General features: G+C 44.5%; 1 protein-coding gene across 1 annotated transcript in view; it reads left to right on the forward strand.

Annotated features, from left to right (window-relative positions):
- ARSB (arylsulfatase B) overlaps positions 1–25,617 on the forward strand; it is a gene marked incomplete at its 5' end in the record, with an annotated part of 150,231 nt that overhangs the window by 66,549 nt on the left and 58,065 nt on the right. Inside the window, one exon of the mRNA XM_080925708.1 lies at positions 10,680–10,923. Within this exon, the coding sequence (XP_080781834.1) occupies positions 10,680–10,923 (244 nt within the window). The remainder of the gene's footprint in view (positions 1–10,679; positions 10,924–25,617) is intronic.

Consider the following 25,617-nt stretch of genomic DNA (forward strand, 5'->3'; position numbering starts at 1 on the left):
ATCCGATGCTACCGCTCTACACTGGGAACCTGAAAGTGCAGATCCTTGCTGTTTCCTCCTCTGCCCCCCTTCAATTCCCATGACCATCAGTCTACGCTGGGGTGGGATTTCTAGGACATGGGGGACCCAAGTGTCTTTTTAGGGATGCAGCTGCATTCTCTTGCCCTTTCTGCGATCCTCTTTCCTCCTCTAAGTAGCTCTGAATGACTGTTCCTGTCAGATGTCAGCTCAGTCTTCTGCACGACTGTCCCCAGAGGACAAGCATTGTCTGCCCTGACTGCTTCCTGGGTTGAGGTGACAAGAATGACAAGGGATGAGAGTAGCCTTACTATCTGGAAGCATCATTGCAGTAGAGATAAAGGCTGCCAAGGGCATCTTGCTTGGTTTGTGGGTAGTTTCTTTTTTTGATATTCAAGTCTAACGTCACTTTAGTACGGATTGCACGGGCATCATGAAGACAATTGTGGAAGAGACACCTGTGACAATCTGCCTTCTCTTGATACAGACAGAAACCATGATGTGAATATGGAATATAAAATGTGTTTGTCTTAACTGTGCCCTGAGCCTTTCACTATCTAATGATGGAGTGATATTTTATTCTAACATTTTATTCTAATGTTTCACATAGTAGCCTCCTTAATATACAGGAAAGGGCATCACTTGATGTAGGCACAGTGCATGGTTTATCTTTAACTCTCAGGTCTTTCTCCGTCCGTTCTTCTGGGGAGACTGGCTCCTGCTTTCTGGTGCAGATTTCAGCCTGCTCAGAGACTGGTTGCCAGCCGGATCAGTATCAGTAGAATTGAGTGTGAGGCATTTTGGGCCATGCACTGGTCTCTGATAGGCTGGACTCAGCAAGCCTGTTGTGACTACTCGGAGACATTTGTTTTGCTTTAGCTGATTGTTTGGTCTTGCTTTCGTCCTGGCTTGGGTCCGTTCACATGCCTTTGCCCCCTGCCTTGTTTACCCACTCCGCTCTTGCTGAGCACAGATTCCAGGCCGGATTCTCACCTCCTCTTTTCCAGTCTTTCTTACAGGGGCTCATGTGCTTCCTTGGGATTTCACGTGTCACCAAATCTCACCATCACTCCCACTGCTCTGGCCCGAGGGCTGCTTCTGGCCACATGAAAGTCTAGTATTGTGGAGACTCTGAGAGTTTTCTTTTTCCTTTTGGCCTTGATGTCATCTGCAGCTCTAAAGGCAATCTGGGTTTTTTTTTTTGCACTCAGCATCTCAAAACATTTAATCAGATGGCTTCATGTTTGGGCTTACAGAGTTATTTTTGTGTCTACCATTGGGTGTTTTTCTCCTCTGTTCTTCAGTTAGAAGTGCTGGCCTGTTCTTATAATGTTCGTCTGCCTGTCCTGATGCTGAACACCTACCAGCAGTGGGGTCCTTTAGCATTTGGCAAAGCTTCAGAGGAGTGCCAGGGAAATGGAACAGTCAGGCCACTCGATCCAGTTTTCAGTGACCTTTCTAAGTGACCCTAAAGAGATTCAGTAAAGTGCTGACATTAAGAGTGCTAGTTAACAGCAGCTCTGCAGGTTTGGACACATGTAACTTATATTGCTTATTTGGAAATATAAAAGCAAAATAGTCATTGCTTGCCTAAACAGAATATTCTAGCTTTCTCTGATTTAGCAATCTCTGAGACTCTCGGGCCTCACCCTTCATTTTCCCTACCACGTCTGTAGGTAATACATCTGTTATCTTGAACCACAAGTGTACTGACTGGTTTTGTGTTAACTTGACACAAGCTGCAGTTATCATAGAGAAAGAAGCCTCAGCTGAGGAAATGCCTCCATGAGATCCAACTGTAAGGCATTTTCTCAACTAGTGATCAAGGGGGGAGAGCCCAGCCCATTGTGGGTGGTGCCATCCCTAGGCTGGTAGACCTGGGTTCTATAAGAAAGCAAGCAGAGCAAGTCAGGGGAAGCAAGACAGTAAGTAACATCCCTCCATGGCCTCTGCATCAGCTCCTGCTTCCTGACCTGCTTGGGTTCCAGTCCTGACATCCTTTGGTGATGAACAGCGATGTGAACGTGTAAGCTGAATAAACCCTTTCCTCCCCAACTTGCTTCTTGGTCATGATGTCTGTGCAGGAATAGAGACCCTGATTAAGACAACAAGTCTTTTTCAGTGTCTTGGTGCTATTCTGAGCTTGCCAAACATTCAAGTGCTTCTGTGGTAACTGGCTTACTGTTTCTCTGTTTGGTATTACTGAAAAATTAAGCAGCAGTCTAGTGGATAATTACCTGGCTATTAAGGATGGTTTGTAGCTTTGGAAGAGGGGTTGAATGATTGCTCAGTAAGCACTAATACTCCTGAAGGGCCCTCAAATGTAGTTAGCCTGGAAATTTGTAGAAAGGATAAAAATAATTAAATAATATAAAGTTGAGTATTTTCTGTAAGATCAAACTATAGGAAAATCAGAAGTTTTTATGGTTTTTTTTTTTTTTTTCCTAGAACACGCATTTGATTGTTCTGCTCACTAGCCTTCTGAACTGCTCAGTAGAGGGTCTGGAGTAGAAAGATTAAACCTAAATGATGCTATTCAAGGGCAGGCAGCTTGCCACCTTTTGTGCTGATCTTACAGCTTCATCTGAGGAGTTCCCAAATCTGTGGCTACCCAAGCTTTAAAATCCCGAAAAAACGTTTATCTGCGACCAGAGTATCATAAATTAGAACACGCCTCCGGTTCCCAGTCTCTTCATGACTTCCAGAGAACAAATGTTTTCAGTCTTTCAACAGACTTTGGTATCTTTCTGCCCTTAGTACATTTCAAAGAAGAGATAAAAATCTCAGTGGTCTCTTGTTATTCCGAGCAATGACACTCCTCCTTCCGGATGAGGGAGTTCCTTTGTTTCAGCACTTACAATCCTTCCTTTGAATCCCAGCAGTCTTGGTCTTGGCCTTTCCTCCCATCCATCTTTCTTTATCTCGGTTCTCTGGTGGCCTAGTCAGTTATTTGGTGAATGGCTGCCAAATCACCCACCTTCCCAGAATCCTTTTGGAGCCTCTCAGCAGGATCCTCCCTTACTGTTGTCAGGATGAACAGGCTGAGGAGTGTGGGCCTGGAGGCCAGCATCCCTGCTCTTTCCTTCCTTTCGTAGAGAAGTGGCCGCAAACCCCCAGAGAGGAGCATCTGGATAAACATTCAGTTTCGGATGCTTCAACTGAATCTCAGGCCGTCATTACTAAATCACAGTGAACGGATGAACTTCATTTAAACCCACGGAAATAGGGGAAAAGAAGTTCTGAGTTTTCCTTAATAACAACAAAAACCACCCTAATTCATTCCATTCTTTCTGCTTTCAAAAGAAAAAAAATATCTCGGTGTGGCATATCATCTAGCAGGACTCTAAGCATGGTGCCTAAGAATGTAGTGCCAACACCTAAGTTTACTCAGTCCTTAATGCCTGGGTAATGCTTCAGGGCCAGACACCTCGTGAAGGTGGGTTTTGTTATCTTCACTTCCTGGGCTCAGAGATGGAATATCCTGCCTGAATTTGCAGCCCTTGCCTTGAAAGTGTTTCAGGGACATTAGCAAAATGGAAATAGGGGGCTACTGTCATAGAGCAGCTATGTGGACCCTGTCCACACCTGGCCCTCGTTCAGTCCTTGGTTTCTTGTGAATGGAACTCACTTGCCCGAGGCATGGTTCATGGACGGAGCACTTGCCTAGCATGAATGACTCCCAGTTTCTCAGTTCTATGCCCCACTCAAAAAAGAAAAGGAGAAAAGATAGCTAACTAGTCTTTAACTAAAAAGATCTTGACCCATATAGTTGAAAAGGGCCTTCGAACTGCCTGCTCCCTGTGTCTGGATTGTCTGCTTTGTAATGGTCATGTGACTGCCTTAAAAAAAAAAAAAAAGATTTTGGTTTATTTGTAGCTGCATGGGTTGTAAGCTGCCTCACGAGGATACAGAGGACCAACCCTGGGTCCCCTGCAGAAATAGCAAGTGCTGTTAATCACAGAGCCATCTGTCCAACTATCTGGTTTTATCTCTTTCGACAGGTCAGGTTATTGCTTACAAAGGAAGCCTTGTCTTCTTTTCTTACTTATACCATGAGAGGAGTTTATATGTCTCATACATAGGCTGCCATGTTTTAGAGCTAGGCTGGCCCTGGCCCATGGCAGAACTCGAAACAGGTCTGTAAAGGTGTGGCCTCTTCCAGGTCAGTGTTTCCAGAGTGCTTTCTGGCAACCCCCTCAACCCTCAGCATGGCTGAGCAGGTACAGGTGGGACAGGTAATTCTTATATTTGTAGGTTTGATACTTGCTTCCACTCTCAATGGGGCTCTGCTACCTGGCCCGACTGCCATCTGCCTATTAGAGTAGCATCCTTTCTGAAAGGTCAAGGCCAGGCAATGGCTGGGCAGGGATTTAGAGAGCCCTGTGGTGTCCAGCATTAATTCTCAGCCTTCCCTCGCTGTTTGGAGTTGGTGGCCTTTTCTTTGTGTATTCTGTTTCTGTTAGCTGATCCTCCCGTGAGATCTAACAAACACAAACAAGAAAAAGCCAATAAAGGTAAGTAACGCAGAAGTGATGGAGAAACAGGTGTGGCCCAGGAGAGGTTTGGGGTACTAAGCAACAGGATCACAAAGGATCTGACATTTAACCTTAGGCCTTACGGTTTGAGTCCAGCAGGAATAAAGGAGAATGTGTTTATGTGAGGAAGCCAGTTTATGCGAGTTCGCCTGAAAGGCCATGGCATGTTCTAACAGTGGGAGAACTTAGTTGTGCGTGGCTGAGCCATAAGCACTCACAGGCATAAGTGTCCACAAAGCAGGTTGAGGCCGTGTATAAAGGACTCTGTCAGTGGGGTTGAAGTCTCAACTTCCCTGTGATGGACAACCAATACGTGAAACCTGACTAGTCTTTACAAAAACACCCCTGGTGGCAACTGGATGAAACCTGCTCACCCCAGGAGCCCGGGAGAGGGGCAAGTCTTACCCAGGCAGTGGGTGATGAACTGGAGAGCCAGTTTGAATTTATCAACGGCAGAACCAAACGCATGTCCAACCCAGGTAGAGGTGCTTAAATTCGGCAAGGCAGATGCTCATTTGAGCATCTGGTTTGATGGTTCCCTTCTTAGACTCTTTTGGCACAAGACTGTTGAATTTCCCTAGGCCTCTAGATAAGACAAAGACCAATTCTCCACTTTGCATTTAGTAATGGAAAAAAATGAATCGGAAAAAGTCAGCTATCAATTAGCAGGTGCAGCTCTGGGACAGAGAGGTCCCCTTGCTCCTCTGCAGAATGGTGTTTCTCCACATTTACCCACCGGTGACACCCACAAGGTTGTCCCTTGGAGAAGTTTGTACTCTGGTGAGAGGCTGAGGAAGGACTCTGGTTTTTGGATCATCCTGGGGAGGAGGTCTCGGGGAAGCCTGGGCCACACTAGACTGTCTTGGGGAGGGGAAGTCCTAAGAATCACTGTTGCCGTGGCTCCATTTTAATTTTTATCAGCTGGATACAGATGAGGCGTCAGTTTCATAAACTTGATTTTTTTTCTCAGATCTTTGGCTAACTGATGCTTTCCCATGATTTCTGACAGTTATTTTTATTCGATAATGAATAATAAAGTGAGATTTACAGTCGACATCTGACAGCATTTGTTTTATTTTGACAGTTCTTTTCTAGACAGCAAAGGTTTTATAATTAGGTTCTGTGTCTGCCAAAATGTTGCTGAAAGGAAAAAAAAACCGAACATTTCTCTGGAAAAAAAAGTCTCATAGTTTCCAGCCTGTAAAGCTGGAACCATCTTATTTTGATTTGGAAGCTTTTGCGTAAGTCAGTCAGGAAATGAAACCAAATTTTCTCTTGAAAATGAATTCTTAACAAGAGAAAATTAACCCTGGCCATGTAGAGATTTGGGAGGGAGGATTAGAAGAAGTATGCTTGGAAGACGGTCTTTCTATAGTCCTTGTAAAAACCTTCATCTGGGTCGATATAGGAAATCCCCTTTTCTACCGTGTTTTATGAGAGCACGTGCATTCCTGCAGTGTAGAGGTGCCGCCCCCAGGGGGCGCTGAAGCCCCCGCTGCACATCTGGAAGAATCAGTTGGAAATTACAGGTGTGGCAATTAACAATACTTCCTTCCTGCTTAGAGCCGTCTTGAAAACCTGACAGGGAGACCATGTGGCAAACTGAAGCTAGAAAAGCTTGTCGTTGCTAATGGCAGAAACATGATGGCGAGCTAATCACTAAAACAGTCCTGCCTTGGCCCCTTGCCGACTGGTGCGCGGAGCTGCTTTCAGTTCCTGCAGTAGCGGCAGTAGCCGGGTTCGATTTACAATGTTTTCCTCCCGGACTCACTCCTTCAGACTAGGATCAGATTCCAGACACAGCCGCCCTTGTCCCCATCACCTTTGATCTCCGCTGCCACCACCATCCAGTATTTTCCATTGAGCACAAGTATGTGGAACCGATAGTCACATTAACTAGTATTTCAAAGAACTGTGTCTGCTTAAAAAATGAACAACAACCTCATCTATGGCACTGTGGCACTTGTAGACAGCCGGGGCGGGGGGGGGGGGAGCAGAATCTGTTCCTCCCCAGCCATTCAAGGCACTAGGTTATAAGTATTCCCTTCTTGTGTGTTTTTAAAAATCATTTCATTTTTTTGAGCTTACACTATAAGTTCATCACCCCGCCCCCACTCCAAACCCTTTCATATACCCCTCCTTGCTCTCTTACAAACTCATGGCCTCTCTTTTTCCATTACATGGATCTATGTATGTGTTCCTAAATATATAAATATAACCTCAGTCTGTATCGTGTTATTTGTATGTATGTTTTCAGGATGATCACTTGCTATTGGATAAGCCGCTGGTGTCCTCTGAATAAGACTTCATTTCCCACTCTCAGCATCCCTCAGCTTCTTTTATCCCTCATCCTTCAGTGTGTTCGGAGCACGTGTAGGGTTCCTTCTTTGAAGTGCTGATACGTCGGCTGACACTCTGAGGCTGGAGGATGATATGAGATGTGTGTTTTATATACTTGCATGAGTGGCAGAACCTTGAGTTTGGGGTAGGGAGAAAATGCAGTACAGGATGCAGAGGTGAGGAAGTGGTTCAGAGGCCTTACAGCCCGTACAGAAGACTGGGCTTTGCTTCCCAAAGTCCACATAGCAGCTCACCACTACTTGTAACTCCAGCTCCAGGAGGTCCAGTGCTGCCTTCTGACCTCTGCAGCCACACATGTGCACATAAACTCACAGAAGAACACACACACACACACACACACACACACACACACACACAGTTTTTTAAAATATTAAAATAAAAGAAATCAGTGGTTTGAAGAAAAGGTCGCATACACCTTTGATTTCAAATTATGAGACCCATTGTTGTCACTGGGCACATGCTGAAGAAGTGTTCCCTTCATCTAGCCTAACCCAAGACCCTTCTACACGCTTCTCTGAGAAGCAAAGAAGGGAGCATGTGTCAGAGACGCCATGAGAAGCCTCTGTGACAATGGAACCTGAACATCTTCCCTGAGAGCAATGAAGGAGGCCCCTGGAAGCGACTCCGCCCTCTGTCTCATTGCTAGGCGGATGTTGCTTGTGGCTTGCTTAGGGAGATGAAACTGTTTTATAAGCCCACAGAGCACTAGGCATGTCGGGCTCTGGCAGTCTAAGGCAGAGATCTGGATCTCAGACGGACCTCACCAGAAGCCTAGCTTCTCCATTCTCAACTGTTTACAGTCCTCTTCTTCCTCCTCTTCTCCAAGTCCCAAGACCATTATAATCAAGACTTTTGGAATGGCTATGGGTATGGTAACAGTCACTACCATTTATTTGTTAAACACTCAGGCATTAGAAGCCTTGGCAGAAGTAATCTTAAGTGGGACAGTTTCTTTCTGACCTTAAAACAGACGAAATTATAGTCTTCACAAGGAAGATGGGGAAACTGAGGTAGCACGTTGTCCCTGGTCACCCTGCTAGTGAGCAGCTGCCCATAGATGTCAACTATGCCTCTGTCCCATCTTAGGCTTTGAGATCTTGTAAAATCCAAGTGGCACCTGATGGCGAGTTAGTACTTATACATTTTGAGTTATTGCTTTTCATAGACACACCCCCTAGTGTATTCTAGAGTCCCCTCTAGTCACTGTAGACGTCTAGTGGGATGTAGTCTTCTGTCCTACAGAGGCACGTGGAATGTTCCTTCCTGCAACATACAGTGTGGTAACAAAATGCACGAGAGAAATCACAAAAGCCACTTTTCACTTTGAGATCGGGTCTTTCCGTGTCATCTAGGCTGGTCGCAAACGCCTGGCTGAGAAACATCTTCCTCCGAGGGGACAACAGGCTGCACCGCTGAACGCTTTTTAAATAATCTTTGTAACAGTATATCACAATTGTTCCATTTCACTGTTATTGTTGTTGATAGCTGCTGTGCCTAACTTAGAAACTGTACTTTATGGGGCAGGAAAGATAGCTCAGCAGTTGAGAACACTGGCTGTTCTTCCAGAAAAACTGGGTTTAGTTCCCAGTGCACACTTGGTAGCTCACAGGCATGTAAATGGTGCACAGACATACCCATAGACATAAAAAATAATGAAAATTAAAGAAAAATAAATTGAACTTTATTACAGGTGTGTGTATAGGAAAAACAGAGTGTGGTTACCAGGGTTTCAGGTATCCACAGGGTGTCTTAGGCTACCTCCCCCTCCCAGGACAAGAGAGTTCTGTGTGGAATGTTCTGTGGAACAGGTAACTACTGAATGTCTCAGACCACCCATCCCCAAGGACAGGAGAGTTCTGTGTAGAATGTTCTGTGGAGCAGGTCAGTCTGGCCACCCTCACATGACTCACTTGAACAATAGTGGTTTTAAAAAGTAAAGCGTAAGTATGATATGCGTGCACATGAAAGTTTTCACATATATTTGCATATTCAAGTATTTGTATAAAGTTACCTTAGTGCCTGGGTACTTTGGAAAGAAATAAGACTCTACAAATTTGGCATACAAGAAATATCACTGCTTCTCGTCTGTCGTCCAAACTCAGTGCTTAATCCTGAGCCCTCACCTGCCTCATAAGATACTGAAGGTCATTCTGAGCCCTCACCTGGCTCAAAAGAGGACAAAACCCTTCTCTTCCCTGGTGTGGTGTGGATGAAACTTCATCTCCTGTAGAGAAGGAGGGGGTCGGTACCACTTTCCCCTCCCCACTGCACTGTTTGTGGGCTCTGAAGAAACCATTGCTTTTCCCAATTAAGAAAGGGCTCAGGTCACCAGAGAATAGGTTGGTTATTCAGATACTAGTTTCGGTGCTAGAAGTTTTCTTCCAGGATGATTTTTCTCTCCCCCAGCTCTGTCTCCCCGTGTGTGTGTGTGTGTGTGTGTGTGTGTGTGTGTGTGTGTGTGTGTGTACCCCCAGCTCTCATCTCCTGCATTGTTGGGGCATTGTTGTCCAGTGCATGGAGAATTCTTCCATGGCTTTGCCCAGTCTTACCCACCCTGGAACTCATAGAGGATTAAAGGCCTTTTAACAGTTACACGTCATGTTGGAACCTGGTTATTTCTGGAGCACAGTGTCCAGTGGGAGAGGAGTAGAAAGGAGGGGACAGGGAAGAGTTTTCATCACTGTTCTTCGAGAACCATTTAACAAGAGTTAGGTGGAGCCCTCCTGTTCCTGAATGTACTTTAAGAGGAAACAGCTGGAAATATACCACGCCTCACTTTTTAGTCTGGGCCACTCTTAGGCAAAGTTCTTGAAATCCTTAAGACCATTTGGAAAGATAGGGTCAGAAGTAATATAGGAGTTAACATTCCAGAAAGATGCTTCAGCCCTGCAGAATGTGTGGTGCCGGGGGAAGGGCATGCTGGAGAGATGGCTCAGAGGTTAAGAGTCTTGAATGCTCTTCCTGAGGACCTGGGTTCAATTCTCAGCACCCACCTGGCAGCTCATAACTGTCTGTAACTCCAGTTCTAGGGAATCTCCTACCCTCACAGACATACAGGCAAAACACCAATGCACATAAGATAAAAATAAATAAATTATATATATAAAGAGCTTGTACTGTTCTTGCAGAAGACCTAGTTACCTTTACACATAAAATGGCTCACAACCACCTGCAACCCCAGCTCTGGAGCCTTTAAGCTCCACAGGTACCTACAGTCACATGCCCATGCTACAGACAGGCACACACTCACTTATAATTGAATATGTTTTTAAAAGAGCAATAACATTGTAATCATGTCCCCGCCCCCTTAATTAACAGAGAAAGCCTCAAAGATAATGAGTTTCTATGAAAGCAGAGAACATTGCTGTGGGAACATGTTTTCTTGGTAACCATGAGTACTTTTAAAGAGGCTGGCACATGGGATATTTGTAAGTGAGTGCGTAAATTATTCTGAAGCAATAATCCTCCATCTCAGAGGTGAGAAACAGGGGCAGCACTTGGCTAAGACTGACTTCATGTTACCTGATGGCTGTCCTTGCCGGATTATTCTTGTATAAGGTACCGTGACCTCTTCCACCCCTACCCCCTCAAGACTGTGGTTCTGTAAAGTCCCCTCTTTCGTTCTTGTTGTGTAGCATGTGTATGAGGTCCCCTCCTTCACCACCTTAGCTTCGCCCATTATGTTCTTGCCTGTTACGATGTGACACAGGTGACTCCATTTTGATAACCTTCAGCCGCTCATGCCAAGGCTTATCTGTGTTTCAGACAACGGTGGGCAGACTAGGTCTGGAGGCAACAACTGGCCACTTCGAGGAAGGAAAGGGACTCTGTGGGAAGGGGGCATCCGAGGAGCATGCTTCGTGGCAAGCCCCTTGCTGAAGCGGAAGGGCGTGAAGAGCCGGGAACTCATGCACATCACTGATTGGCTTCCAACACTGGTGAATCTGGCCAGGGGAAGCACCCACGGAACCAAACCTCTGGACGGCTTCGACGTGTGGAAGACAATCAGGTACCTGCATGTCTTGCCTCATCCGTTGCCAGGACAGAAACTCCAGCATCTTTACATGATGGGTGGAGAATGATCCCTTCCATCTGTAAGATGACAGTCCAGCTCAGCAGATTCTTCAAAAGAAAGGAAATGCCTTCCAGATATTGTCATTACACGTTTATAGTCTTACAGGTAGGATTTTGGACTCTGTGTTACATGAAGAATGAGATGCTCCTGTAGGACTTTAAAGCTGAGAATTTTTTCTTGGTGTAGAATAGAGGATTGACGGCTTCCTGCAGGAGGGAGTGCTAGGGAAATGGAGGAGGCCTGGACAGAAGGGAGCTCTCAGATAGGAGCCTGGAGACACTGCAGTCTCTAACCATACACTTAGTTCCACTCATTAATGAGTATTTTATGAGTACCTTCTATGTGATGCTCTGTCCCTAGGTTCTGGGGAATTAGGAATAAAGAACTCAGGTTAAAACACTGGCCCCCAAGAAGCTTGTGTGGTGGCTGGGGTCAGGGAGAAAAGTATTAAACCAGTAAATTTATAAAGAAGCAAGATGGCTGGGGACTTTGGGTGGAGATAAGTGTGAAGGCAATAAACAGTGTCCCTTGGTCACCATACAGGAGCAGGACCTCAGCTCTAGAGATGGTCCTGCCCTGGTGCATTCCCACAGTGTGGAAATGTGAGGAAGAGAGGCACATGCCCTGGAGGCTGAAAGGTGCTTCATTGGATTATGAGAAGGAGACTTGAATCTAGCATCTGTATCCAAGTTATGTTAGCATATGTTTTATAACAGATATGTCAGCATATGTTTTATAACATGCATGTTAGCATAACATGTATGTCATATATGTCTGTGGCTTGGTACCTAGATCCAGTTTATACATAAAGTCACATGCACTGGAAACACTGTTTTTACCAAAACAACAAATGGGTATTGTTGTGCCTTTAAGCCTCTTTGGTGTGCAGAGCTCTGTGGGAGTGGCTGGTTGGCGGTCCTCCTTGTGGTCCATCTTCCATATTTTCCTTTCTTCACTGCACTGTTTTTCCCAGGTCAAAATACTAGAGTTTCAGGTTTCTATACATAGGAAATCCACAATAGGGGACTTGTAAAGAGCCATGATATACATGGTTCATAAAATATTTGTATATATGTGTACTTTGTGTCTAGGGCAGATTCAAAACTCCAGTATTAGCAATCTGAGAATATGGGTACAGACCATAGATACTATAGTTTTTATATCTTTATATAAATACGAAATTATTTCCAGATAAAGTGGTATTTTAAAAATAGAAAGGTCTGGCAATATTTGCCCTTGTGGAAACACAGAAATGGAATCAGTAGCAGTGTTTAGATGAAGTGTTGACCCTTCTAAGTCATCTTTCTCAGTGCTCCTAGCTCCCCTCTGGCCCGCTGCACTCTCTGGTGACACCTACGAAGTTCCCAGTCAGTAACCCATGTTCACAGAGTTATACCAACACTGCACATGCTCTAAGTGAACCAGTCTCCAACTGCCAGGCATATTGCTTCTTTTCTTCTTAATATTTTCACATTTTTCTGTAATCATTTTAATGCTTAAACTGTTTAAAAGATGCTGGCACATCTCCATAGCTGAAGGTGCTTGCTGCAAGCCTGAAGACCTGAGTTTGATCCCCAAAACCCTTGTGGAAAAGGATAAAACCAACTCCTATAACTGTCCTCAGACCTACATACACACACACAGACACACACGCATACATGCATACATGCACACACACAGACACACATGCATACATGCATACATGCATACTCGCACACATACACACTCACACATACATGCACACACACACACACACACACACACACACACACACACACACACACACCTGCACTCTCCCAGCCCTCTCCACACTAAGTAGATAAATAGATAAATATAACTCCACACTATGTAGATAAATAGATAAATATAACTCATTCTTAAAATCAGGATTTAGATTATTTCATGCAGTGTGTGAACCATGAAGTTTAAAGTTTAAGGCTTTGGAAAAATGGAAGTCTGCTCACCCCCCCCCAAAAAAAAACCCCAATATTTCATCTCGAAGGAAGATTAGGGGAGATCTCTGCTCTCCAAACCCAATGAAGAGCTCACTCTGTCAGTTTTGACTTTGTTTAAATGGTTCTGCTTCGCCAAGTTCCAAGTTTTCCCTGAGGAATGTATAAAAATGTAAGAATCACTATTCGAACAGCAAAGCGCTAGCCCGCTTTTCAACCTTTTCAACTAGAGCTAACCCTTGAGCAACACTGCGCCTCAGGCCACTCCTGCACAGGCAGACACTCACATTTCATTTTAAAACTTGTTATAGTGGCTTGTGTTCTCATGTTAATTGTGTTACCCCAAAACCCGTTGGCAGTGTCTCACACAGGACTGAAGGAAGCCTGTCCCCAGTTGGTTTTTGACTGGCCAGTAAAGTTACTGACAGCCAAAGGCTGGGCAGGGAGACAGAAGCTGGGTTTTTAGGATTCCGGGGAGGGACAGAAGAAAGAGGAAAACGGGACTCAGCCGTGATGGGGGTGTAGAAGACAGATCCCGCCAAAGAGGTGTAGGAGGGAGAGACCGACATGTAGGTGCAGAAGGAAAAGGCCACAGGAGAGCTGCCCAGCAGGTCCAGGGCAGCAAAGATGAAATGTAGATTTAGTAAGTATTAACCCAGGACCATCAGAGGGGAGTGTGTGTTAGCCACATGGAGTCAGGGAGTGCATTGAACTGCTTAAGGCATATTTAAAAATAAGGCTCTCTCTCTCTCTCTCTTTCTGTGTGTGTCTGTGTGTGTGTGTGTGTGTGTGTATCTTCATTCGGTTATCCAAAACTTCTGGAGGGTGGTAAGAAACACATGCACCCCCACCCCAGCCTGAAAGTTTAGAGCAGATTATTTTTTTTTAAGATTTATTTATTTATTACACGTAAGTACACTGTCACTGTCTTCAGACACACCAGAAGAGGGCATCAGATCTCATTACAGATGGTTGTGAGCCACCATGTGGTTGCTGGGAATTGAACTCAGGACCTCTGGAAGAGCAGTCAGTGCTCTTAACCGCTGAGCCATCTCTCCAGCCCTAGAGTGGATGAATAATTCCCACTTCAACTTCTTATTTAACATCTTTATTAACGGGTGTTTGAAAAACTAGGCTTTAAAAAAGTTCTAAACTTCCATTATAGATTACAAAATGAACTTAATTTTTAAAAATCTCAATTTGGTCATTTCTAAAACAATATGCACAGGTACATTGAGAAAAACAAGGCCTCATTGTATTACGTCCAAAAAGAAACACCTTTAAGTAAAAAACAACAGTAATGAAAAACCCCTAACAGGGCACACATAAAACCGGCAAGCCTGGCTATCTGCCCACAGGCAGAAAGCAAGCCCGCCACTGCAGCCTCCTCATTCCTCCGCGCCGGGTTACGCCATCTCCTCTTCTCCGTAGATGGTAGCAGAGTTGAATTGTTCGATCCGGCTCTGTTCATCCTTGGGAGCAGACAAGCCCACGGCTGGAGGGGCAGCTGTCTGTCACATCTGCACCAGGGAGTTGAAACTGTACAGAGCTGTGTTACTGACCCCGGGGGGTTCATCATCCTGCTTTCTCTTGATCTCTCTAGGCTGCCTGAAGGGGGAGCTCTGCAGTATTATGGTCTGTAATCACTAGCCATGCCTATCCTGTAGCTCGGGCTTACCTGGCTGTCAGTAATCTCAACACTTCAGCCTGCACAGGGAGGTTGGCGCATGAGGTCTCTGTATGTAGTAAGTGGGGTCCTTCACCCGAGCTGGGCTGACGTTACTAGTCCTGGACTTAGAGAGTGCTCTGTAAGCCCCACCCCATTCCTTTTGTCTCCTTTGCTCTCTCGTGGTAATCAAGTGATATGGAGGACCATGGATGTGGATAACATGAAGAATCTGCCATCTGCTACCCTACATAGAAACTCTACCCCTGCCTCTCTCTGCTGCCCCCACTCCCTTCTTACCCTTCACTTACCCTGCACACCCTTCCATCCCTGCTCTGTAAGGGTCCATGGTTAGCCAAAAAGTGACACCCCAGACTCGAATAGCATGTAAACACAAAAAGTGTTTTATTCTGCATGCTGGGGTCTCCCCATTACCAGAATAGAGAGAGCATCAAGTGAGCTCACAAGCCTGATTTAAAGGGTATTAGGGAATTCTAGGGTAGGTGACTTTTATGTTAATCTGTTGGGTCCATCTCTACGGACATTCCATTACCAGGGTGTGGGGGCTGGAAATGTGCTGGGAGGTCTGGAAACTGTTGCTGAGGAAGTAGCTGGGGAGGTCTGGAAACTGCTGCTGACCCATTGTCCTTGCCTCAGGCCTTGTGGCAGGGCTGCTTCTGAGGCCTGGATTTGCCTGGACTTGCCCAGTTCCTGGAAACAGAGATTTAGGCCTAGTCTCTTGAACTGGCAATTTGAAGCCTGTCATGGAATCAGCCTAGCCTTCTCACTTGGTTGGTCTTTGTGAGGCTGAAGGATAATCCACCTTTCTCCAGTACCTCTGTTGCTGAAAACAGTCAGTTCCTATACTGAATCATATTGCTCCCCAAACCTTTGTGCTGAAGTGTCCCAACATAATGTACACCCACATGAGGCTCCTGCACCCCTGTCTGGTGTGCAGCTCAGTGACTACTGTGCTGAAGGTAGGGGTGACAGACAAGCCTATGTCACTGTTCTTGGTTGTAATGGGGTGACTGCCACTCACCTTCCCTAGTCATTGCTATGGTGATACGGGCTCGAGGCTGCCCAGGCTCTCTGGGGTCTCTTCTCCACAGCTAACCATGGGCTTCTCCATAACTTTACAAGTAGCTTGCTGCTGACCAATGACTTAGCAATCAACTAACACATTTTGTGCCTTATGTGTTAAATGCCATAAAGATATACCGGAGACCCATGAGAGAACACGTTTATTACCATTGCCAATTTGTGACAATTTGAAAAAGAACTTGCAAGTGAACTACAGAGCCTAGAAATATTGAAATTTCTTTTTTAAACCTAAACATTTGTCTTTTAAAAGGTTAGTTTCAGGAGTAGATGTAACTCAGTGGTAAAGGATTTGTTTAGTATGCTTAGGCCACAGGTCCAGTCTTTGTTATCACGCACACACACACGTGTGTGTACACACACAAATAAGTTTTTCACTTTTTCTGCATCTTTTTTCTCATTTAACAAATATGACATTGTGTTGAAAAAATTGATCATTTTTATAATCAATTGTTATGTATAAAACCAGCTTTTTATTATACCATCCTGCTACTTCTAGCAAATACTATTTTGATGAAGACTCTTCACTGTATTAACCATTGTCTTAAGACATCATTTATTTTCATTTTTTGGGTATATGTGTGTATAAATACCACATGTACAGTATCCATGGAGACCAGAAGAGGGCATCAGATCCCCTGAAACTGGAGTTACAGTTGTTTGTGAGGTGCCCTGTCAACGCTGAGAATCGAACCCAGATATTCTGCAAAAGCAGGAAATGCTCTTAACCACTGAACTGTTTTTCCAGCCCCAGCTGCTTTATGTGTGTGTGTGTGTGTGTGTGTGTGTGTGTGTGAGTGTGTAATTTTAAATTAATTGTGATGAAGAAGAATGAGCACCTGTAGCTATGGTTATTTATATTTGGATATATAACCATATTCTCTAGGAGAGCTATAATATTCTTATTCCTTCATGATTAGAAATGTTCATTTTCATCACATTACCTTCATCACATAAGCCTTTCTTATATGGTCTTTGAAAAGAAATCTTAAACATTTTTTTTCATTTGTATTTTTCCTTTGAAGTATATGCTTTTTTATCTAAAAGGTCATTTCTTAAAAAACAATTATGTATATGAATTTTGTCCACATGAATGTCTACACACGCCTGCTTCACATGGAAGGTAGAAGAGGGAGTCAGCTCCTCTGGAACTGGAGTGTGGTAGCTATGAACCACCATCTGGGTGCTGAGAACTGAACCCAGGTCCTCTGCAAGAACTTCAAGCATTCTTAACCGCTGAGCTGCCACTTCACAATTCAGGTATTGTATGGAAGAAAATAAAACCACGACACTCGGAAGAAAATTTAGCTTCCTGAACAGAAAAAGAAAGAGAAGCTGATCTCACTGAGAGACAAAGCATGTAAAAATGTTCAAATAAATCATCTTATGCTAGTACATGTAGGAAAATATGAAAAAAAAATTCTGGGCAAGCCTATGCTTTGCTTGCTTCTCAAGTGCAAAAAAAAAAAAAAAAAAACCAACAACATGAGACTTTCATAATGAAAAGGAAATAAAAACATCTAAGCACAGAGCTGGAGAGATGGCTCAGCAGATAAGAGCACTGACTGCTCTTCCAGAGGTCCTGAGTTCAAATCCCAGCAACCACATGGTGGCTTACAACCATCTGTAATAGGATCTGATGCCCTCTTCTGGTGTGTCTGAAGCTATAGTATACTCATATACATAAAACAGATAAATAAATCTTCAAGAAAGTAAAAACATCCAAGCACAGCAACACTGACTTCAGCTAATGTCTATCAGCAACTTTAAAAGAGACAGTCACTGAAGGATAACAAAGAAGGAAGAAGCTGAATGTATAACACACAGGATCCTGAAGTAGCTGGATGGCAAATTTCAGGCTAGCCTGGGCTACAGAGTTAGTCTTAAAAAAATCAAAAAAGTTAGATGATTCAGTAGACAGAGTGCTTGCTGCACAAATATGAACTGAATCCAGACCCTCATTGGCATATGACAGGGTGCACAGTAGGGTGCACAGTGGTCTGCCTATAATCCTAGCACATGGGAGGAGGTGACACAGGACATCTCTGGAGCAAACTGGCTAGGGAGACTAGCTGAATCAACTGGCTAAGGGTTCAGTCAGAGACCCTGATTCAGTGTCTAAGCTGATGTAGTGGTTTGAATATACTTGACCAGGAAATGGCACTCTAAGTAGGTGTGGCTCTGTTGGAAGTGTGTCACTGTGGGGGTGGGCTTTGAGAGAACATCCTCCCAGCTTCCTGAGGATGCTGGTCTTCTCCTGTTTGCCTTTGGAACAAGATGTAGAACTCTCAGCTGCTCCTGTACCATGCCTGCCTGGATGTCGCTATATTCCTGCCTTGGTCTGAACCTCTGCACCTATAAGCCAGCCCCAATTAAATGTTTTCTTTTATAAGAGTTGCCTTGGTCATGGTGTCTCTTCACACCATCCAGGGGATGTGAACTTCGGCTTCCACACACATGGGCACATGTGTGCATTCACATACATTCAAATATGAACATACATACACTCATGCACACCGCACACACACATACAAAATAAGTAAAGAAACTACAAACAAGGTAAAGCTGCTTGGTTCTAATGTGGTCACACTGTGGTATGATGGGAGCCCAGTTAGTTTTTTTTTTTATTTTTGTTTTGTTTCATAGCAGAAATGTACAGTTGTTCTGTGGTTTGTTTTGGACATTCTGAAAAATACTTTCTTTGTTCCTGACCCATGGACTATTATTTTTGGCATAGTCCACATCATTGATGATCCTCTGTATCACCAGATCTTAGGTTGTAAACCCATATTTCATTAAGATTATCTCAATCAGAAGTGACCTTTAAGAGTCTGGTTTGTATGTGCAGAGAAATTGGCATAATATGTGGTCACCACTTATCTCCAAGTTGCTGTCTTTCTTTAGCACTGAAATATTCTCTTGGTTATCAACTCCTTAGGGAATTGGAGCTCTGGGTTCTTCTGAACTATTACCAAAAATATATATATGGCTAAGGATGCTGTATCACAAGTGGGCTTCCTTTTCTGTTGTTTTATAAGTCAGTCATGTCAAAAGTTTAATCAGTACACAACATTTCCAGGCTTGCTCTGTTGAAAATCCAGCAAATTCCTCTTCCGTAAGTGAAGAATGACTTTCAATCTTACCATTCCAGGAAAAAAAAAATCCTGCTTTGCCTCTGGCTCCGTGCAAGTTTTTCCACACCAGTGGCAGGGCATCCTGTACCCTGCAGCAGGTACCGAGAAAGTGGCCAGTCACACTGGAGTTGGGGCCGCCTTCCCAAGGCAGCAAAAACAAGCGGCCAGCCAAGTGTCAGAGACACTTGATCTATGCCCAGAGGATGGGAGCTTTTTTCCCCCCAGAAATGGAAAAACCATTTTTTAAAGATGATGTTTTTCAGCGTTCAACAGAGGTGCATGAAATGGGCATGACAATAGTGGATGGGGTCAGCAGTGGTCAGTGTAGCAGAGGTCCCTGTCAGGTACACACTGACATCAAATCTACTTAATCTTGCTTCAGAATGTTAAACTTGTAAGAGAAATACCAGAGTTCTAGGGTTGACCTAGATTGTTTTCTATCACTGTGATATAACACGGTGACCAAAAGAACCATGGGGAGGAAAGGGTCTATTTGGTTTTTACTCCCAGCACCATCTTCCTAGGGATGGTGCTGCCTACAGTGGGCCTGGCCCTTATGCATCAATTATTGATTGAGACAATACCACCCCCCCCCAGCCCCAGATATGCCAGGAGGCCAGTTCTACAATGGAAGCTTCCTCTCAGATGACTCTAGGTGTCAGGTTAAGAGTTAAGGCTAAATAGGATAGTGATGTTGTTTTCAAAAGATAGTTTCTCTTCCTTCCAAGAACACTCATCACTTGGACCTGCCATGTTAAGCAGAGGAGACTGAGTACCATGATAGCAAGAGTGTGTGAAAGGAGCAGCTGTTCACTCCACAGCAGCCAATAGCAAGTAGAGGTCAAGACTAAGACATAGCTTTCAAACATACTTACTTGGAGACTCGTGGCTTCAGCTGAGGCCTCGCCCTTCAAGCAAATATCACTTCCCAGTGGTCTCATCAGATTTTTGATCTGTCAGTGGATTAAAACTATTTGTTTAGGTCAGAACCCTTATGATTTAATCTTTGCTGAAATCAGTGAGAAGTGTGTGTTCCTAATGTTGTAGATACTTTTTAAAACTCCAAGTTCACAACCAAGACGAATTATTCCAACCTTCAAGTTTATCATCTTCTCTCAAAGTCCACTTACAAGTTAAGTACAGATACAGTGTTTTTCATCTCTCACTTTGGTGCTTTTACTTCTAGAAGTTAAACTCTGGTCTTTTAACTTAGTTTAACGCCTTGAACACGTACAGTGTCATCACCTTAGTGCAGCAACTGTGAATTAGCAAACGATTAGCAACATTCGTGTCTCATCTAGGTGGTTGTGACTAGTTGGTCATCTTTATGCGTCCTCTTCCCATGTCAGTCGATCTTTGATTCAGTGTCAGGCATCACAGATTTACCCTGGTGACTGCCAACCTTTCTCTCTTCCTGTGACTCTTGCTTTGGTCAAAGATGCAGTCATTAGTACGTTTATTTGAGTGATGCTTTTTGGAAAAATACATCTTAAAATTTATTCTTTGAGAATTTCATACATGTGCACAATGCATTTTGATCATGTTTACCTTTCAGTCCTCCAAACTTCCAACCCCCCCCCATCACATCCTATCTCTCAATTCATGTCCTTTCTCCTTTTATATAACCCGTTGAGAGTACATTTGGTTCTGTGTATATGCTCAGAGGTGTAAGGCCATCCACTGGAGCATGGTCAGCCTCCCAGGGGCTGATGAGACTGACTCTTCGTCCTCTGGCACTCATTAATTGCCAAAAGCACTCCAGTTAGAGATGGGTTCTTGTGAGTTCCTCCCTGACCATGCTGGAATTTTGACTGGCTTGATTTTGTCCATGTGTGTGTGGGGGGGGGGGATTCATAAAAGCAACATTAGTTATGTCCAGAAAACACTGTTTTGTAGCAGGCCTTCCCAATCTCTGTTCTTCCAGTCTTTCTGCTCCCTCTTCTGCGAGGGAGAATCTACTACTATCATTTTGCTACATGGCCATAGTATCAAATGGCCTTCTAAGTACTTATGATGGCTTATATATGTTCAGCCCAGGGAGTGGGTTACTGTGGGTGGGCTTTAAGACCCTCAACCTAGCTGCCTGGAAGCAAGTATTCTGCTAGCAGCCTTCAGATGAAGATGTAGAACTCTCAGTTCCTCCTGCACCATGCCTACCTGGATGCTGCCATGCTCCCACCTTGATGATTATGGACTGAACCCGTAAGCCAGCCTCAGTTAAATGTTGTCCTGTTGTCTTTATAAGAGTTGCCTTGGTCATGGTAACTCCTCACAACAGTAAAACCCTAACTGATACAATATTCATCTTCATATCCATAGATTAGTGCAGCTCTCAGCTTTTTCCAGTGATTGGCAGCTAATGCTAAGTAATGCTTTTGTGACTTAAGTAGGTCTGAGAAGTACTTACTCTAGGACTGGTTATACCCTAGTACTTAGGCAAAGCCTTCTGTGCCCATTGCTGGATGAGTTATGAGTACTTCCGATCTGGGACACCATGAGCTATTCTCACCTGGTGTGAATGTTGATCAGGGTCCCTTTCAACCTTTCAGATGGGTTTCTCCCTGGTGGTAAGGAGTAGTTAGCAATACTCTAAGGGATCCTCTACAAAGGATCCTCCCAGATTCTACTTGTGTAGCTTTCTCTTCTCTGGAGCTCTCTTCCTTGGATTCTTGGGTTTTTGGCTCTGTGTCTTTAACTCAGGGAGAGTCTCCCAGGTCCCCTCAGTTGCCTGCTACTCACACTGAGAAACTCCCTCAGGCTGGGGCAGTTGCGCGGCTCAGCTTTCCCCACCCATTAGGCATCCCTGCTCTTTGACAGCTGTCCAGTGTTTCACTTTATACATTCTATCTGGTTTTTGTTTGTTTTGGAATCATGGTAAATAAATCCCATTTGCCATTTCTATGTCTGGAAAGGAAATCTATTGTGACTTTGGTTTCATTGTGCCCATTTTATTTTCTATTTTTCATGAGTTCTAGTTTTTCCCTCCCCTAGTCAAAGGAGGTGCTTCTGGTATTTCAGCCCTTTGAATTCAGGACTTGGACCCTGGGCCACACCACATGTCCTGGAGAGGACGGTGATTTCTATAGCAATTAATTATAGTTCTTGTTTTGCTTTATGATAAAATCTGGGCATGTTTTACTCTGTTGGTATTTATATGTATGTTCCTATAGCTGTCATTTTAATTCTTAGCTTTGTCATTTTGTTTAATATTCTACTTTTACCTCAAATCTATTAGAAATTTTAATATTTAGAACAATTTGTATTTTCTTCAGTTGCTCACCAATACACTTATGTCGTTTGGTAGTTCTCTTATCCATAGGGACTTGTTTGCTCAGCTTTGCCTTTCTCCTGCCTACATCTTCTAGCTTTATTATTAAGTGTGTTATTTCTACTTTGTCAGAACACATAAGGCAGAATACTGTGTTCTCCTATCCATGATTTTGTTCCACAATTAAGCCTTCAATATTACACCTAGTACTAGACAGCCATTCCCGAAGATTGTCTCTTCATTGAAAAAATTTTCCTTGGATAAGTTTCTCACTTTTCTTTAGATTATTATATGCCTATAAAAAAAACATTTTCCATTACCTTAATAATTAGGAACATCTCAAATGATAAAAAAAACCTCTTTCGTCTCATACCGTCTTTCCCGGGATTTTAAAACTGTTACCTGTGTCTTTTCCTAGGCCGTTATGGATCAGTCTCATTTTCTTGGTAAGTGACAGGTCTTTTCATTTGGAGGCCCAGGAGATTGTTATTGTCACTCTTGTGACAAGGACTGGCTAGTTATGTCTCAGGGTGACCCATTCTGGGTTAGATACAAAGTAGCCGCGTCAATTATCCAGCCAGACCTCTTGTTGGAGATATTTACAGTGGGATTTAAACACTCTCCTCAAACTGCTTCATTTTCTTCCTCAGAAGCTGCAGATGTAGGTGTTTGGATCTTCTGGCAGTTTTTCTGTGAACTTTTAAAAAATTACCGTCTCTTTTTATTTCTCTTCTCTTTATGCCTTCACATACTTTCAGTTATATGTCATGGCCCTAGTTTCTGAGAGTTGTTTTCTTTCTGCTTCTGCTGCTGTTTCCTCTCTCTCTCTCTCTCTCTCTCTCTCTCTCTCTCTCTCTCTCTCTCTCTCTCTCTCTCTCTGCTTCCCTCTTCCCTTCCTTTTTAAAAACTTACAGATACATTTTTAAAGTATGTGAGCACACTGTCTTCAGACACACCAGAAGAAGGCATCAGACCCCATCACAGATGGTTGTGAGCCACCATGTGGTTGCTGGGATTTGAACTCAGGACCTCTGGAAGAGCAGCCAGTGCTCTAACCACTGAGCTATCTCTCCAGCCCCTTCTGCTTTCTTTAGATAGTATATCCACCATTGTCCCGCTGGCCCGGGACCCACTGTGTCACTGGTGCTGGCTCCAGCAGGTGACAGTAGTTCTACTTCAGCACTGGGTTCTAGGAATACACCCCCAGGCTAGGCTTGCTTATTCATTTCTTCATTCCGTTTTCTTCCCTTAGGACAGTACCTAAGAACTTAGGGATTTTGAATTTTCAATTCCTGGTGATTTTGAGCTTAATTCTAATCAGGAGGTTGGGAAGTGATGCTACATCTTTATATATTGACAGTTACTGCATTAATTATATTTGCATAAAGCTGAAATATCATGTGACAATGTTCCTCTGCTTGTGACTTTCTTTCCATAGTAGGAAAGTTAGTTTTCATTTGCCAACAGTTTTGAATTCTCATTTGCTGTGTCTTTTTAAATTTCCCTGGAAACTCGGGACTCGTGGCAGATGATTGTCCGTTGTCTTATCCAGATTTGTGTGTGTTTGCCTTTTTCCCCTAGACCTGCAATGGCAGGCCATCTGCTGGGGTGAGATTTGGGCACTTTAATTTTTTCCTAAATTCCAAAGAGACCACAGAGTGAAGTGTGGTGGCTCACACCTGTAACCTCAGCACCTTGACAGGGGATCACTGCTAAGTTGAAGGAAAAACTGGGTTATAGTTTTAGGACAGCCTCAGCTGCAGGGGTAGAGCCCACTTGAAAGCTCAAAGAGAAAAAGAAAAAAAAAAATGCATTACTGTGTCAGAGCCAGATGGTTTCTGTGATGATGTTACCTCCTTGCTGTGGTTTGCCCTCCCCTGAACTGCTAATGGGCTGACACATAACAGAACCTGTTTTCCAGCCACTTCCTACTTCCCGCTTCCCATCCACCTTCCAAAAGATGCCTATTCTTCTCTCTTCTCTCACGGTGGCATTGGCCCATCACTGAGAGCTTTATCTACCTTCTCCAGCTACCTAACATCCAGACTCTCAGATCCACAATCTATTAGAGCTGTGTTAGCATGTTGTCCCTTGAAGTGTGACTTTCTTTGTCACCTGGAACCCTTCCTTTTCCTGTACTCTGTTGTCTTCTCTGCCCATCTCTCCACCCCATCCCCATGATAGATACAGGCCTGTTTCATCAGGTCCTGGGTGGTATTCTCTTCCTTCCAGCTGGGATGGAAGGTTCCCAGCCTCCTGGTGTACCATAGGCTGACATTTGGGTTCTTTCTTGCCGTTCTTACCGATGAGGCTTGGGAAGGGGCCGAGTGAAAATATTTAAATTTAGATAGTCATTATTGTTCTTTGGAAGCATGGGGATCCCTGCGTTCTTGGGTTCTTTCACTGCCTTCAAATAAAACAGCACCAGAAAGCTTAGACTAAGCGTCACTCGCTGGATTTGAAAGCTATCTGTTGCAGAAACCTCTCCAACCCAAATAAGCCTGTGTAATGAAAACACAACTCAATTAATCTGAATACAAGCTGTGCACATAGAAGGGGCAGATCCACCACTGCACTACTCTGTTCCCCAGCTATGAGATCCCTTAGAACTTGTGGTTTCTCCAGGAAACCAGCTTCAGCTCCATCTTCCTTCCGCCTCCTCTTCCGTCTTCCCTTCTCCTCTCCCCTTTCCTCTCCCCCCAACTCTTCAGCTCCACCTTCCCTTTCCCTGTTCAACCCCTGTACTATGTCACTGTGTCCCAAGGCACACCCCTCTGTCCAAACTTCTTTACTTGCACAGATTCATTCCATTGACTCTGATCTGGTTCGAGATCTCTGGCTTCTGTGACACCAATCACGGGAACTCCTCCCGGTTATCTTGTGGTTGCTCTGCATCATGGAGATCCCGAAGTTTTGGAACCACAACACTGGCCCTTTCATGCATCCCAAGGTTCACAGGTGATGCAGATTTGGGGGTGGGCCAACTCAGAGCCCTGGATCTGGCCTGGGTGGTATCTGAGCTGGTCAGCACACTGACTCACCCTGATCCTTACCCTCAGGGTGAGCACCCCAGCAATGCTCTGGCTAGGCCACCCAATGCTGTCACCACCAGGAGGCAGGGCCAGCTTTCCTGCTCTCATACCCTCAGGGTGTACTCTCCCACACCCAGGCCTCCTGGGGGGTTAGCTAGGCAAGGGGCGGGGCCTGCTACAGACAGTGAGGGGGCAGGGTTAGCTCTCCCACTCTCATGGCCTTGGAGCCAGCTCTCCTGACTACCAAAGGTGGCAAGGGGGAGGGCATCAGCCCCACCCCCACACCACCTCAAGCAGCTCCCCCTCAATCTCAACCTTGGGGCTGAATCACCAGCACCCTGTTGGCCAGGGCCAGCTCCACTGTGCTGCCCAGGCAAGGTACAGGGCCCACTCTCCCAAGTGCTGAAGACAGTGAGAGGCAGGACCAGCGCACTCCCTCTCAGGACCCCAGTCTCCTGACTGTCTCAGGTGGACA

The sequence above is a fragment of the Micromys minutus genome (assembly GCF_963924665.1).
Source record: "Micromys minutus genome assembly, chromosome: 11".
NCBI classification, from domain to species: domain Eukaryota; kingdom Metazoa; phylum Chordata; class Mammalia; order Rodentia; family Muridae; genus Micromys; species Micromys minutus.